The sequence below is a fragment of the Abramis brama genome (assembly GCF_963993115.1).
Source record: "Abramis brama genome assembly, chromosome: 13".
Lineage (NCBI taxonomy): Eukaryota > Metazoa > Chordata > Actinopteri > Cypriniformes > Leuciscidae > Abramis > Abramis brama.
In genome coordinates this window covers 7,522,082-7,536,260 of record NC_139975.1, presented here as the reverse complement: position 1 = coordinate 7,536,260, position 14,179 = coordinate 7,522,082, and the positions used below count along the sequence as shown (strand labels likewise).

Genomic DNA, 14,179 nt, shown 5'->3' with positions numbered 1-14,179 from the left:
CACCTGTTTGGATGTGTTCAAAATCTCTATTTTGTTCAATTGATTTTTCACCAACCATTAACAAACGTTTTTGCACCCATGTATGGAGATTTACACTACTAATTAAAACTTTAGGGTCAATACAATTTGTTTTTTTAAATAAATGAATACTTTTATTCAGAAAGGATGCATTAAATTGATCAAAAATGACAGTAAAGACATTTATAATGTTACAAATGATTTCCAATTCAATTATTTATTTTTTAAATCAGTTTCCACAAAAATATTAAGCAACTGTTTTTTATATCGATGATAATAAATGTTTCTTGAGCAGCAAATTTGCATATTAGAATGATTTTTAAAGGATCATGTGACACTGAAGACTGGAGTAATGGTGGTGAAAATTCAGCTTTACATCACAGGAATAAATTGTATTTTTAATCAAATAAATGCAGCCTTGGTAGTGACTAGTTGACAATCATGACTCGTTTATAAAACTTTACCTGACAATTTCCACTTTGGTTGCACATTCGGACTGCTTTTCCTTCCATTGCGGATCATCCCAGTCCAGCTCATAAAACAGCACGACCAGCGCAGGCACCAAGTTGAGATGTTTGTTCATCCAACCCGTCTTCAGAATCCCTTTAGGGATGTACCACTCATACGATGTTCTCTGACAAGAAAAGAGAACACAAAAGCCAAGTGGCAAGAGTTAAATTAATTTGTTTTCTAAGTAATAAACTTGGGTACGACATGTATGTAGACTGTTTGATGATGACACCTATTGAATCGTAGGCTACGACACAAGTTAGTAGGCTATAGACGAATAAAACATCATCAGCATACGGATATTGGTAAACAAATAGAGCCAGATGAATTATACTTTGGCAATTGTGGTTTTTATTTAACCACATTATTTTTTTTATTTTGCAACTGGAGTTTGAGGCAAGTAGTTTTACGTTTTAGCGCCATTTCATGTTGCATTTTTTTATTGGCTAGTCAGTAGATGTGGTCTCAGCAGCAAACACACTGAGAGATGATCATGCTAAATTTATGACACTGTCAGAAAATGATCGCAGGCTAACTTTGGTCGCAAGCCGTCTTTAAACAACCGGTTAGGAGCCGCGACCACAGAGATCACCACGATTGGTCAACTTTCATCTGGGACAGGCCAAAATCATACAATGTGTCCCTGGCATAAGACATTTCTGAAAAAATCTTTTGTCTCACCTTGGTTCTGCACTTTGGATACTCATGGTCTCCTGCCAGAACTTTGAAAGAGATAGGTACTCTGTCTGCCCGCCTGTTGGTACAGAAAGCATCCCATATGGCTCTGTGGATGGCATTATAAACCACATCCAGGCCTGTCAGTGCCACAAAGGCCATGGGCCTGCAGCACAGCTCTGGAGGAAGATCCCATTGCGCTGGACTCATGATACGGCCTGACCAGCAAAAAAAAAAAATCAACACAGATCAATACACACAGAACAGCACAGACTTCTAGATGACAATCAACTGAACACAAAGAAATAAATGGCCGTGGTTTATGGAATATGGAACATGGTTTATGTTTAAGGATCCTGCAGAGAGTGAATTGAACAACAGAAAACTCGGAATATGAAGACAGTAGCTCAATGACACACTGAAAATGCGTAACGTTACATAAATTATTTTATTTATGGTTGAGAAGTCTGCAATTTGGCTGCAAACGGTCAAAGGATAAACCGCAAATCATCTGATTCCTTCAGTTGTCACCCGTGACAGCTGATGCTATTCTGTGAATGCTAAAGCTAACACTCAGTATCAGCCAGTTAAATAGTATTAATATGCCTAGCGCTGTCACTTTTAACGAGCAAACATCAGTCTATGAACTGGAATGTATTTACCTTTAGGTTCAAGTAGTGTTTTGCACGGTTTTTAGCAGGCTGGCCTACATTAATGTTCAGCTCTTGCTTATAATTCAAACCCCACCTTCATCATCATAACATATGACTGACTTCTTTCTCTGCGGCTTTTCGCGTCGTTTTCCAGAAGTCGCGTCTCTTTGGCGCCACCTGCACTTCACCGGCTCTATAACAGTTATGAGAAAATTGCATACATACCATGTCCAATTTTTCCCTAATTAAATGCTCCACATCAACCCAAAATATTTGTGTATGAATGCAATGGAAAAATAATAAATGAAATTGTTTTATCGTTCTCCCATGTTTTCCGCTGATATAATCTATAGCGTCCCCTGGTGTTCATAGGAGGGAATGCAGTGACGTTTAATCTGTGCGCCCGCAGAGTAGCTGCATTTCAGTCGCAGGTTCATCAGATCGGCTCTCTGGAGCACCATGGCCGATAAAGCGCAAATACAGGAGGCGATTAAAACACAAGGAGAGGTCGTCAGGAAACTGAAATCAGAGAAAGCGAGCAAAGAACAGGTTAGTATGAGCTCTGAAGCGTTCTTTAAAGCTTAATGAAGGAACACATGGTGTGACCAATGGCTGCCTGCTTTATCTTTCAAATGAGAAAACCGGAGATCATAAATTTTTAGGTCTGCTCTGCATGACAGGTCATGAGCTGTTTTAAGAGATGGAATTGCTTCAATATCATTATTCAAGATTTAATGAATGGTATTCTACATTAGATATGCGGCATGATGCTAACGGTTAGCCAGCTGATGCAATCTGTCGGCCATGGTGGACATCAATACTGTATATAGATGGATAAATAAATTTATTTGTAGTAATTGCTTGGTTTAGAATGAAAATGTGAAGGTATTGTGACAAATCACGTGATCTCTGATTGAGAAGTGAGACTGGATGTTGATAGTCCCTTTAAATATGACCCAAAAAAAAGCCCCATGTTTGTAGTGTAGTGTGTATGTGAGGGATTTGGCATTTCAAGGGGTGATAGAAAGCCCTAATGTGGTTAACTAAGAGGTGTGGCGTGATTAACTCAGTTTGGGATGCTGGTGGATTTTGACTGCCTCCTCTCATGTTTTGCTTCCTCGCTGCTGTGATGCCTCTGTTACTGGCCCCTAGTGACAGGGTTGCTCACCACTTTTCTCCTGTTCTTCCTGCTTGTTGCCACGGATACCACCAACATCATCATCACCGCACACCTGGAATATCCCTGCTGTTTGTGGGATTGGACCGTTCACCTGTGGATGCTTTTGGACCGTATGGTATTGTGACTGGTGTGTGTGTGTGTGTGTTTGGACTGCGTAATGAACGCTCTGGGGCTGGTCTCCGTGCGCCTGTGTGCTGGACTCATGGGCCGTCGGTCTGCTGTCCTCCTGCCATCTCTGCGTTTCTCTTCTGGAATGACTTTATCACAGGTGCCTTTTTATTTCAGTCACAATCCAGTCACTGCTGCTCATCTTATGTCTTTTAGCATAAGATGCCATCTGTCATTTGTTCACATCTTGTTTCCAATCCAAAAACATACAGAATTTATTGAAGGCTGAGAAAATAAAAGGTCACATTTCACTTCAAATCGAAAATAGTCCAAATTTTCTGAAGAGACTTGATCGCTTTATATGATGAACAGATTGAATTTAGGCTTTTATTACCATGCATTGCTGTCTAAAGAAGGCTTTTGTCTTTCGAACACATTAAAATGTACAAATGCACATCATTTCATATTTACATGCAATGCAGGGATTCCCCAACTTGTCAGCTGAACTTTTTTTTACCTAATATATTTACTTGAAGTAAGCCAATAATAGGTCAATAATAAAATTAAGTAAATAATAATAATAATAATAGTTATACAAATAAAATTAAGTTTACGGTTCTGTGATGTTGATTAAAGATGCATTGTGTAATATTTAGGAGGATCTGTTGACAGAAATGCAATATCATATACATAACTATGTTTTCAGTGGTGTATAAAGACCTTACTTAATGAATAGTTGTTTTTATTACCTTAGAATGAGCCATCTCTATCCCCTTACATTGAAATGCGCCGACATGTTTCTACAGTAGCCCTAAACGGACAAACGCCCAGATTTGATCATTTTTACCCCTCCATCTTGTTTGGACAAAATACATTTTTGAAAAAATTAAAAACAGCATAATTTTAATTCAGTATGTACAAAAAATAGTACCATAATGTAAGTTGTTTGGCAAAAATAAATCCTTCAAATGGGCTTCTTTTGATTTTGGGGTGAAATATGATCTTTATTTTCTTGATAAGTTTCATGTTTCTGCGTGTTGATTATACTGAAGGTAAAAACTGCTGCTTGTTCTCAGATTGATGAAGAGGTGGCCAAACTGTTGCAGCTCAAAGCTCAGCTGGGAGGAGATGAGGGAAAACATACGTTTGTTCTCAAAACAGCCAAGGTATGACACGGTTTGTGGGATTTTAGACACACAGGTTTGTTTAAAGTGAGCTACTTTGTTCTGAGCTGATCTCTTCTTTCCTCTCTGTAGGGGACCAGGGACTATAACCCCAAGCAGATGGCTATAAGAGAAAAGGTTTTCAACATCATCATCATCTGCTTTAAACGCCATGGTGCTGAAACCATCGATACCCCCGTCTTTGAGCTGAAGGTCTCTTGAACAGGTTACACATCAGTTTGTGCGTCACATACAGTGCTATGCATAAGTTTAGGCACCCATGCTAAATTTGACTAAAAAGAGGAATAAAAAATCATCTTTTGGAAATTGAACTTAATGCCTTAATTAAAAAAAATAGGAAAAATCCAACCTTTAAGGACACCAATTTTCTTTGTGAATGAATAATGTATCGTAAATAAATAAATGTTCTTCCTTAAAATACAGGGTGCATAAGTCTGTTAAATTCCCATAGAGGCAGGCAGATTTTTATTTTTAAAGGCCAGTTACTTCATGGATCCAGGATACTATGGGTGCTTCTCAATATCCCTCCTCGTCTCCTCGCTCCTCCGTCCTCCATCCTATGACCCGGAAACCGATCGAGCTCAGCCATCTTGAAGGACATCTCAATTCTCTAATTGCACCGCGAGGAGTCGAGGATCGAGGAGTTAGGAGGCTTCCTGAGGAGTCATGAGCGAGGATACACAGGTGTATCCTATGCGGAAGAGTTTTATCGACTTAAACGTGACGCACGTCTAAATTCTCCTCCCCCTTCACATCGGTCACAATCATTTTAATTTATACTTTACCTTTGCAGTTTATATAAACCACACATCTCACATATTTCAACAGGGTATCTTGCTTTATTATTATTTATTATGAATTTCTTAAATAAACAAACTTCAACAACATAAGGGCAGATCCTTTGAGCGCTGCTGATGACGCGATGAAGTGACGCTTGAGTGATCAAGTATTCCAATGTATTAAAAAAAGTTACATTCGAATCCTCCATCCTCGCGTCTTTTCCTTGCAGCCTTCCCTCGCATCCTACAGGGGGCGGAGCTGAGACGCGAGGAAAGGAAGCGAGGATGCACAAATAAGAAATGAGAAGCACCCTATGCATCCTGATAAAGTTCCCTTGGCCTTTGGAATTAAAATTGCCCCACATCATCACATAGACTTCACCATACCTAGAGATTGGCATGGTTTTATTTCAGTTAGTCTAATAGCTGGTTTGATTTGCATTGAGAGATGATCTTATGGAAAGTGCTCCATGCCAATCTCTAGGTATGGTGAATTTAACATAGGGGTGTCCAGACTTATGCACCCTGTATTTTAAGGAAGAACATTTATTTATTTACGATACATTATTCATTCACAAAGAAAATTGGTGTCCTTAAAGGTTGGATTTTTCCTAATTTTTTTAATTAAGGCATCAAGTTCAATTTCCAAAAGATGATTTTTTATTCCTCTTTTTAGTCGACTTTAGCATGGGTGTCTAAACTTATGTACAGCACTGTAATTGCATTAACTCACTGTAATAACCATTTACTTGCGTTTCTGTAGGAGACACTGACGGGGAAGTACGGAGAAGACTCTAAACTCATTTACGATCTGAAGGACCAGGGAGGAGAACTTCTGTCCCTGAGATATGACCTCACTGTATCCACAAGACATTTTTATTGATCTTAGATTGTATCTTTTTGCAGATGCATAGCTGTTGGGGAAAGTCGGATTGATTTGCATCTGTTAGGTTGTTTGATTTAAACCTAAATTACCTCTTTTTGTGTGTGTGTGTCAATGTGAGATATTGGTAACACTTTTAATTGCATTAACAAACATGAATTAGCAATGAACAATGTTTTTACTGGATTTATTAACCTTTCTAACTGTTAGTTAATACAAATGTTCATGTTAGTTCACAGTGTAGTAATGTTAACAGATACTACTTTTGATCCTAAAAATATATTAGTAAATGCTGAGATTAACATTACAAAGTTTAATAAATGCTGCAGAAGTATTGTTCATTGTTAGTTCATGTTAACTAATGCAGTTAACAAATGAAATTATTGTAAAGTGTTACAGAGAAATTAACAAGCAAAAAGCAAAAGCACATAGATTGAAAGTTGTAGCATAGTCTAGTGTTTATATATATTAATTATACTAGATGCTAATATAGATGCTAATATCTAATGTTTGTTTAAATTAATGAATTCATAATTTGACATTTAATGCTGATTGGTGTCTTTATTATATTGCTGTAAAAGCCATCTAGCATATGGTCCCTCACTGGCTGCATGAATGGCTGTAGCATATCATGCAAATGCCTGTGTACAATCTCATCTCAACTCCATAACATTTTCTGAAGATTCAACAGTGCTGTCTGCAGTTGGCTCCTTGACTTTGTCCTCCTCAGGTCCCGTTTGCCCGCTATCTCGCAATGCACAAAATCACCAACATCAAGCGCTACCAGATCGCTAAAGTGTACCGTAGAGACAACCCAGCCATGACCCGGGGCCGATACAGGGAGTTCTACCAGTGTGTGAGTACCTCGCTCTGGATTCTGGGACCTGTCTGGACACCTGCGCTTTCTGTTTGTTTAAAGAGAACCTATTATGCCATTTTATATAGGTTTTACATGCATCCACTTCTCTCATAATATGCATTGCACATCACCTCATTTCTCAGTGTCTCAAAATGGTTGGATAAAGGATCCGGTCTCTCTTACCCCGCCTTTCTGAGAGCCTCCTTTACTCTGATTGGTCAGATGGCTTATTCTGTTGTGATTGGTCTACTGCTTACAGTGTGTGTGGAAACGAAACGCCATTACCATATATGAATTTCAGCTCCAAAGTCTTCCTCAGCACTTGATGCATATTCATACGAACAGTAACGATGCTGTTGGTTTTAATGGAAGTGCATGCTTAAAGCAGTGTTCACCAATCTCGGTCCTGGAGGGCCGCTGTCCCTGCAGAGTTTAGCTCCAACCAGGTCCAACACACCTGTTTGAAAGTTTCTAGTATGCCTAGTGAGACCTTGATTAGCTGGTTCAGGTGTGTTTAATTGGGGTTGGAGCTAAACTCTGCAGGACAGCGGCCCTCCAGGACCGAGATTGGTGAACCCTGGCTTAAAGTGCAGAAAACGGCGTCTTCTCGACATGTCGACAGCATGAACCAAACTCTTCCAGTCTCCGCTACAACTACAGTGTTTGAGGGTCAAAGTAGACGTTGTTATTGGGCATAGGCTGGCATTATGCAAACGAGTTACAAAACTACATTGGTTCGTGCAGGAAGTAAGACTGGAATTACTGACGACTCGTTTCAGGCAGTTCAGAATCTTTTTTCTTTTGGGAGACAGTAACTTTTTGTCATGCATTTTGATACAAGAACTTTTACATTCACAAACAGACAAATTTTACACTACATGAAAGGTAAAATCCAAAAAAGCATAATGGGGGCACTTTGACATTTATTTATACATTACTACATTTTTAATTTCTCAAAAGGCTGTACGTGAGATATGATGGAAAAATGTTTTGTACATGGATGCAGGTTTGAATCTCGAGGCAAAACGCCCCTTAATAAAGTCAATTATTAATATAATTTATTATTATTTTTTATCATTATTACTAGTAGTATTAGTAGTGGTGTTATTATTTTCAAAATTCTAAATATAAATAATTCTTGTTCTCTGTGGCTGCAGGATTTCGATATCGCAGGTCAGTACGACGGCATGATCCCTGATGCAGAGTGTCTGAAAATTGTCTACGAGATCCTGAGCGAATTAGATCTTGGAGATTTTCGTTTAAAGGTTAGTTGCTGGTCAGCATTGGGAAAGTTTGTGGTCATTCGAGTCTTTGTAGAACCTCTTGTGTCAGCTTGAGATGAATAGTCACTGTTGTGGTGTTTCAGGTGAATGACCGACGCATTCTAGACGGAATGTTCGCTGTGTGCGGTGTTCCGGACGAGAAGTTCCACACAATCTGCTCCACAGTGGACAAACTGGACAAGGTGAGAGATCAAACCACAAGAGAACGCTTGAATATTTTTAATCTTATGAAATGGTGGATTTTGACAGATTTCACAAATCAATTCCAGTTCACAAGCTTGATTCGATTCAATCTTGATTCGTTTGTATATAAATCAGGTATAGTACATGTCAATTTCTTCTTAAGGAAAACAAATGTAGCAAAGCACAAATCTTATTGCAATTATTGTTTATTGCAATTTAGTTTTTTTTTATTCACATATCAACAGAAAATGGACTAATAGATGGATTTTTGCTATTTAATAATCTATATTGGTTCATCAAACTGAAAATCGATTAAAGTCAGTTCATCTGTACTGTCAACCTAGCCCTAATTTAATGTTTCACATGCCAATTGTTGTGTTTGTAGATGGCCTGGGAGGATGTAAAAAAGGAGATGGTAAATGAGAAAGGTCTTTCAGAGGAAATTGCCGATCAGATCGGGGAGTATGTCAGCATGCAGGGTAAGTAACATTCATCACACCATCTTTTCACAATCACTTACAGTCAAATTTTCCCTGTCCAGATATGTTACCTGGGGTGTCTTCTACATCCATTGACATCTTTAACCTTTAGGTGGGAAGGATCTGGCTGAGCGACTGCTTCAGGACCCCAAACTGTCCCAGAGCAAACAGGCCTGCGTTGGGCTCATGGATATGAAGCAGCTCTTCAGTTACCTGGAGCTCTTCCAGGTCACAGACAAGGTGAGGTCAGAGGTCAAGAACGCTTCAAAAGAAAAGTCAGTTATTTCCTATTGTCCTTAATACTGAACAAAAAGTGAGTTGTACCCACTGATCTATATGAATGACTAGATTGCTCGTTGCGATTTAAACTGCCGGCAGGCGGTGAAGCCACATTGGTATTCCGACAGCATCATACACGAAAACCTTGATCTAAAATCACCCGCTTTGCAACGTATCAGTGGGACAGGATTAGTTTTGTTGATACATGTATGCAAATGAATTGTTACTTCAGACGTTATCTGTAACGTTTATGGTCTTTTCGGGCCGGATAAGTGATAAATACCCTGAGTCTGAAATCGTGTACTGTCTGAGTGGGTACTACATTTGAATTTACTTTGCAACTGTTAAAAAAAGTATGTTTTATATAGTATGAATATGGATAGTGTGAATGAAATCAGACGTACTACATCCAATGGTGAATGTTGTCAGTCGAGTCGCTTCACTGCCATTCACAAATCCTCTCTCGTGGCCTCATGGGATAGTTTAGTGTTCATTTAATGCGCACTTCAGAATCTCAGTGGGAGTAGTAGGTAATCCGGGTACTTTTCACCTACTGTTTTTGAAACACTATGTACTCTTTTGGCGTACTGTTTTTCGTATACTATGTAGAAGGGCACTATTAGATTTTGGACCCAGCGATAGAAATTGTGTCTTCTGCACACTGCCGACACGGGTAACTGACCGAACACAAAATAGATTTTTTTATCTATGTAATTATGCAGAAAATATTAAGCATGAACAGATATCTGGGATTATTCGCAGAAATTGATTTGAATATACAATAAATATTACAATACATCCAAGCCCCTATTATTATATTGCATATATACTGTTGGATTTTTGTCACCAATACTGGCAAATTATCACTTTTCTTGGCAAACATTAATGTAATTTAATGCCTAATGCAAATATAAATAAGAAAAGCTCATCATATTGCTCAGAGCGACAGTATAAATGCTTGGAAATAAGGCTTGATGTCTTTAAATCCATACGCCTGACAACGCAAAACAAATAACCATTTAAATGTTTAGGACGTTTGCATTGTAAGAATGTATAGGGAGCCTAACGCTGATTTGTAAGGTAATGTTTTCTCATTCAAATCTGATGATTTCCAATTAATTCAATAGAATGTGATGAATACACAAGCGGTGGCTTCAGTTTTTATGACGTCATGAGCAATCCAGTCATTTATATAGATCCATGGTTGTACCACAAGAGTCTTAAGACCAGTATTGAAAATGCTTCTACTTCGTGTATTTTCTAATTTAATGTCATCAATCGATAGAACTTAAATTACATTTATCTTTTCTTATTTATATTTGCATTAGGCATTAAATTGCATTAATGTTTGCCAAGAAAAGTGATAATTTGGCAATATTGGTGACAAACATCCCAGCCAATCAGAGTGTAGTGACAAAATTCCAACAGGTTAGAACAAAAAACTTGATTAACTTGAAAGCAATGCTGTATCACATCACAGCGAATTAATTTTTTTATGCTCCACATGCATTTTTCTTATATTTTATGACCCATTAGATATGAAATACACACCCTATAAAATTTATTAAAGCGGTTTTTCGTTTCAGTAAATTCAGCTATAATTTCATGTTCATTATTGCTTTTTTCCCCACACCCATTCGCTGGCTGCATCTGTGGTCCTGTTCTTTTCGTTTGCCCCCATTAATTTTTAAGTCTCTCTCTCTCTCTAGGTGGTGTTTGATCTGAGTCTGGCGCGAGGACTGGACTATTACACCGGTGTGATTTTTGAAGCGGTGCTATCCCAGACCGTCCCAGCATCAGTGCCTACACCCACAGAGCAGAACGGGGCGGATGAGGCGGGTGTAAGCGTTGGCAGCGTGGCCGGCGGGGGGCGATACGACGGTCTGGTGGGCATGTTTGACCCCAAGGGTAGAAAAGTGCCCTGCGTGGGCGTCAGCATTGGGATTGAGAGGATCTTTTCCATCATGGAGCAGAAGGCCGAGGTGAGTAAGAGAAAGAGGGGCAGGTTTGAGGGTGTATAAAGACACAGGAAAAAAAGATGGGAGTTTATTTATAACTAAAGTCTGATTTGGAAGCAAGTGTTCTACAATAGCGTTTTAAGAGTACAGTTAAATGTAACATGAAATTGCATTTGCAACACATTCACCTTCTGTACTGTGACATTTCTGAGTGTTCTTCTAAAATTGGGAAAACATTAACGGTAAATATATTTAAAAAATATTGAATTCCATTTAAAAATATATTATTATTTGAGCACATTTATAAAAGGGTGCCAATGTGTTATGAAAGGTATTTAAAATGTAAAACTGGAAAGATTAATGATTCATGTTAAATATTTAATGCTTTTTAAACATCTTTATTTATTAATAAAAATTTTTTTTTTTGAATTTTGAAGTTCTATTATGGAAGGTATTGAATCTAAAATTAGGGAAGATCAATGGTCTGTTTTTAATTATTTAAATGCTATTTACACTTTATATTTAGTTTTTAATTATTAATAATTTGAGTACATTTTTAGAATGGTGCCTCGGTTTTATTATGAAAGGTTTATATCATCTAAAACTGGGAAGATTTTTTTTTTTTTTTTATGTAATCAGTTTTAAACATTTTAAAATGGTTCCACTGTTTTATTATGAAAGGCATTTACAACCTCAAATTTGGGAAGATTAATTGTCTATTTTTTTTTTGTCTATTTGATTTTAATTTTATGATATTTAAAATTATTTTTATCTATATTTATTTTTTTATTAATCATTTGAGTATATTTTTAGAAGAGTGCCACTGTGTTTTAATATGAAAGGTATTTAAATACAAATATGGAATATTCCCATCTCCTCCAGTTATCTTCAGAGAAGGTGCGCACCACTGAAACTCAAGTGCTGGTGGCTTCGGCACAGAAGAACCTTCTAGAAGAGCGACTCAAACTGACCACAGAGCTTTGGAACGCTGGAATCAAGGTCTGTATATGCTTGGATATCATATCAAGAAAACAAATGAGTTAAGTTGTATTGTGGTTCTCTGACTCTGTGTATTATGTGCTGCAGGCTGAAGTTTTATATAAGAAAAACCCAAAGCTGTTGAGCCAACTGCAGCACTGCGAGGAAACCGGGATTCCACTGGTGGCTATTTTAGGAGAGCAAGAACTCAAAGACGGAGTTGTCAAACTGCGCAACGTGGCCAGCCGAGAAGAGGTTAGATCTGGGATTTGTTTTAATCGCTAATGTGTATGTAATTTATATACAATAATTTGAAATGCCATTCACAAAACATTTAACTAACTGATTATTAGCGCTGCCCCTGACTAAAGATTTATCTAGTCATTAGTTGACTAATCACATGCTTATATAAATTTGAACGTGCCTATAGACAGAAATCCACCATTCATATGGATTACATTATCAGAGAGTATTTGTTTTTTTTAATTGGTTCGTTTAAAAGTAGACATTTCGAGCTTTCTATAGATATATTTCTCATGTTTGTGAGGCAAGTAGCCTATATGCTGAGTTCAGTTCATTTCTGTGATGCACTCCAGTTCCTGGAGACTGAAACAGCAGAAAGCGCATACTTAAGCTTCAACACAAACACTTGGATATGCAGCTAATAACAGTGCACAATCTGCACATTTATTTAGGTTAATGTTAGAGAGAGTGTCCAAGTTAAGTTGCTACTACTTAAATGTTTCAAATGATAAACCATTTATGAGGTTGATTGATTATAGGCGAACGTTTGGATTTCCTACCTGACGTACTGTAATTACCACAAGGACCCGCCATTAACAATCTGTCTCTCACGGACTGTGACTTTGTTCACATCAACTTCGTATCTAAGAGGTCAGCTAAAATGTTGGGTATATTGAGGAGGGTTTGTCCTTTAGTTCATTCCTCAGCTTTTTTAACCTTATATTATAGCTTTTTGTTTCCATTCATTAATTATTGCAATATTGTCTGGGCAGCTACCTATCCTACCTACCTGAAGAAATTAATAGTCATACAGAAGAAATATCTTAGATTTATTTCTCATTCAAATAGATATGCACCCGCGGCACCCCTTTATAATAAATTCAAAGTTCTCCCAATTGATAAGGTAAATATTTATCAAACATGTCTATTTATGCATAAGTTTATATATAGGAAACAAGATCTACCAGACTCTTTTCAGAGTTTGTTTATCCCTATCTCACATGTACACTCATTTCAAACTAGACATAGCAATAATACTTTACTCTTACCTTACACACGAACTACAAGACATCAATTTAATATTTCTTTTAGAGGTCCTAAGCTCTGGAGTGATTTAAGTCCAACGTTGCGATCGATGTCCTCTTATTCTGCTTTCAAAAAGCATTTGAAGAGACTACTATTGCTAGCCTGACGCCTTTCATGTTATTGAATTGTTGTTTTGTATTGTTTTTTTCTTCTGCTTATGCTCTTGCTTTGTTTCGTTTGTTTTTTTATTTTGTTTTTTTGAGTGTTTAGTCTGCATGTCTCATGAGTTAATATGAGCAGGAGTGGAACTCTGTACAAGCCTAGAGTGGCTTTGTTCCCTCCTTGCATGGTTTTGTACTTGTACTAAACATGTGCTAAACTTATAAACTAAACTAAACTAAACTTTGGCACTTTCTGTGGAGTTTTTTTTTTCTGCGACTAGCCAACTAATACAATTTTGGTCGACTAACGTTTAGTTGACTATTAGGGGGCAGCCCTACTGATTATAGAATAATTTTATGCATTATTCCACACTAAAACAGACTACGTTTGTCTCATGACCCCATATTGCATGTTTAATCCAGTTTTCATCTTATAACCTTCAACAGTCCGATCCAATAACGAGTCAAGAACATTTTTAAAAATCACAATTTTTTTGTCTGGTTTCCTGCAGGTGGATGTGCCCAGAGCAGATCTGGTGGATGAAGTCAAGAAACGGACCTTGTAATCTTAAAAACAGTCACCAACCATATAGATGGAGGAGAACAGTGGACCTATTTACTACATGCCAGTTCCAGTTTTTCAGTTGAACATGTACATTAAGAAACACATCAACACAACTCTTTTAGGGCAGGATAATCTGATTATGTCAGATCTATCAATAAACGAGTAACTAAGATAA

The 14,179-nt window shown here is 37.6% G+C and overlaps 2 protein-coding genes across 4 annotated transcripts in view; one reads left to right on the top strand and one right to left on the bottom strand.

Moving 5' to 3' along the window:
• The window catches only part of trappc11 (trafficking protein particle complex subunit 11), a 19,723-nt gene extending 17,724 nt beyond the window's left edge, over window positions 1–1,999 (bottom strand). For both annotated transcript variants that reach the window (XM_084132277.1, XM_084132278.1), the window contains exons 1-3: window positions 1,866–1,999; window positions 1,210–1,421; window positions 483–652 (exon numbers count right to left, since the gene is read on the bottom strand). In XM_084132277.1, coding sequence (XP_083988403.1) covers window positions 483–652; window positions 1,210–1,413 — 374 coding nt within the window. In that variant the 5' untranslated portion in view covers window positions 1,414–1,421; window positions 1,866–1,999. The remainder of the gene's footprint in view (window positions 1–482; window positions 653–1,209; window positions 1,422–1,865) is intronic.
• Window positions 1,976–14,179, top strand: hars (histidyl-tRNA synthetase). Of its 2 annotated transcripts, XM_084132279.1 has the most exons (14): window positions 1,976–2,405; window positions 3,009–3,304; window positions 4,221–4,310; window positions 4,401–4,520; window positions 5,871–5,966; window positions 6,721–6,846; window positions 8,007–8,114; window positions 8,216–8,314; window positions 8,701–8,794; window positions 8,907–9,034; window positions 10,783–11,055; window positions 11,914–12,030; window positions 12,118–12,264; window positions 13,952–14,179. In XM_084132279.1, exons 2-14 carry the CDS (start codon window positions 3,194–3,196, stop codon window positions 14,003–14,005), a joined length of 1,563 nt encoding a protein of 520 aa, XP_083988405.1. In that variant the 5' UTR covers window positions 1,976–2,405; window positions 3,009–3,193; the 3' UTR covers window positions 14,006–14,179. The 2 variants fall into 2 exon arrangements, with proteins under 2 accessions (XP_083988405.1, XP_083988406.1); XM_084132280.1 differs by lacking the exon at window positions 3,009–3,304 and having other exon boundaries at window positions 2,244–2,405.

What these genes read in the sequence shown, in the direction of transcription:
- hars (XM_084132279.1), top strand. Translation starts at nt 3,194, where the DNA reads ATGAACGCTCTGGGGCTGGTCTCCGTGCGCCTGTGTGCTGGACTCATG. An exon ending in TTGGAGATTTTCGTTTAAAG is followed by an intron (nt 8,115 to 8,215) that starts GTTAGTTGCTGG and finishes GTGGTGTTTCAG; the next exon opens with GTGAATGACCGACGCATTCT. An exon ending in TTTGGAACGCTGGAATCAAG is followed by an intron (nt 12,031 to 12,117) that starts GTCTGTATATGC and finishes TATGTGCTGCAG; the next exon opens with GCTGAAGTTTTATATAAGAA.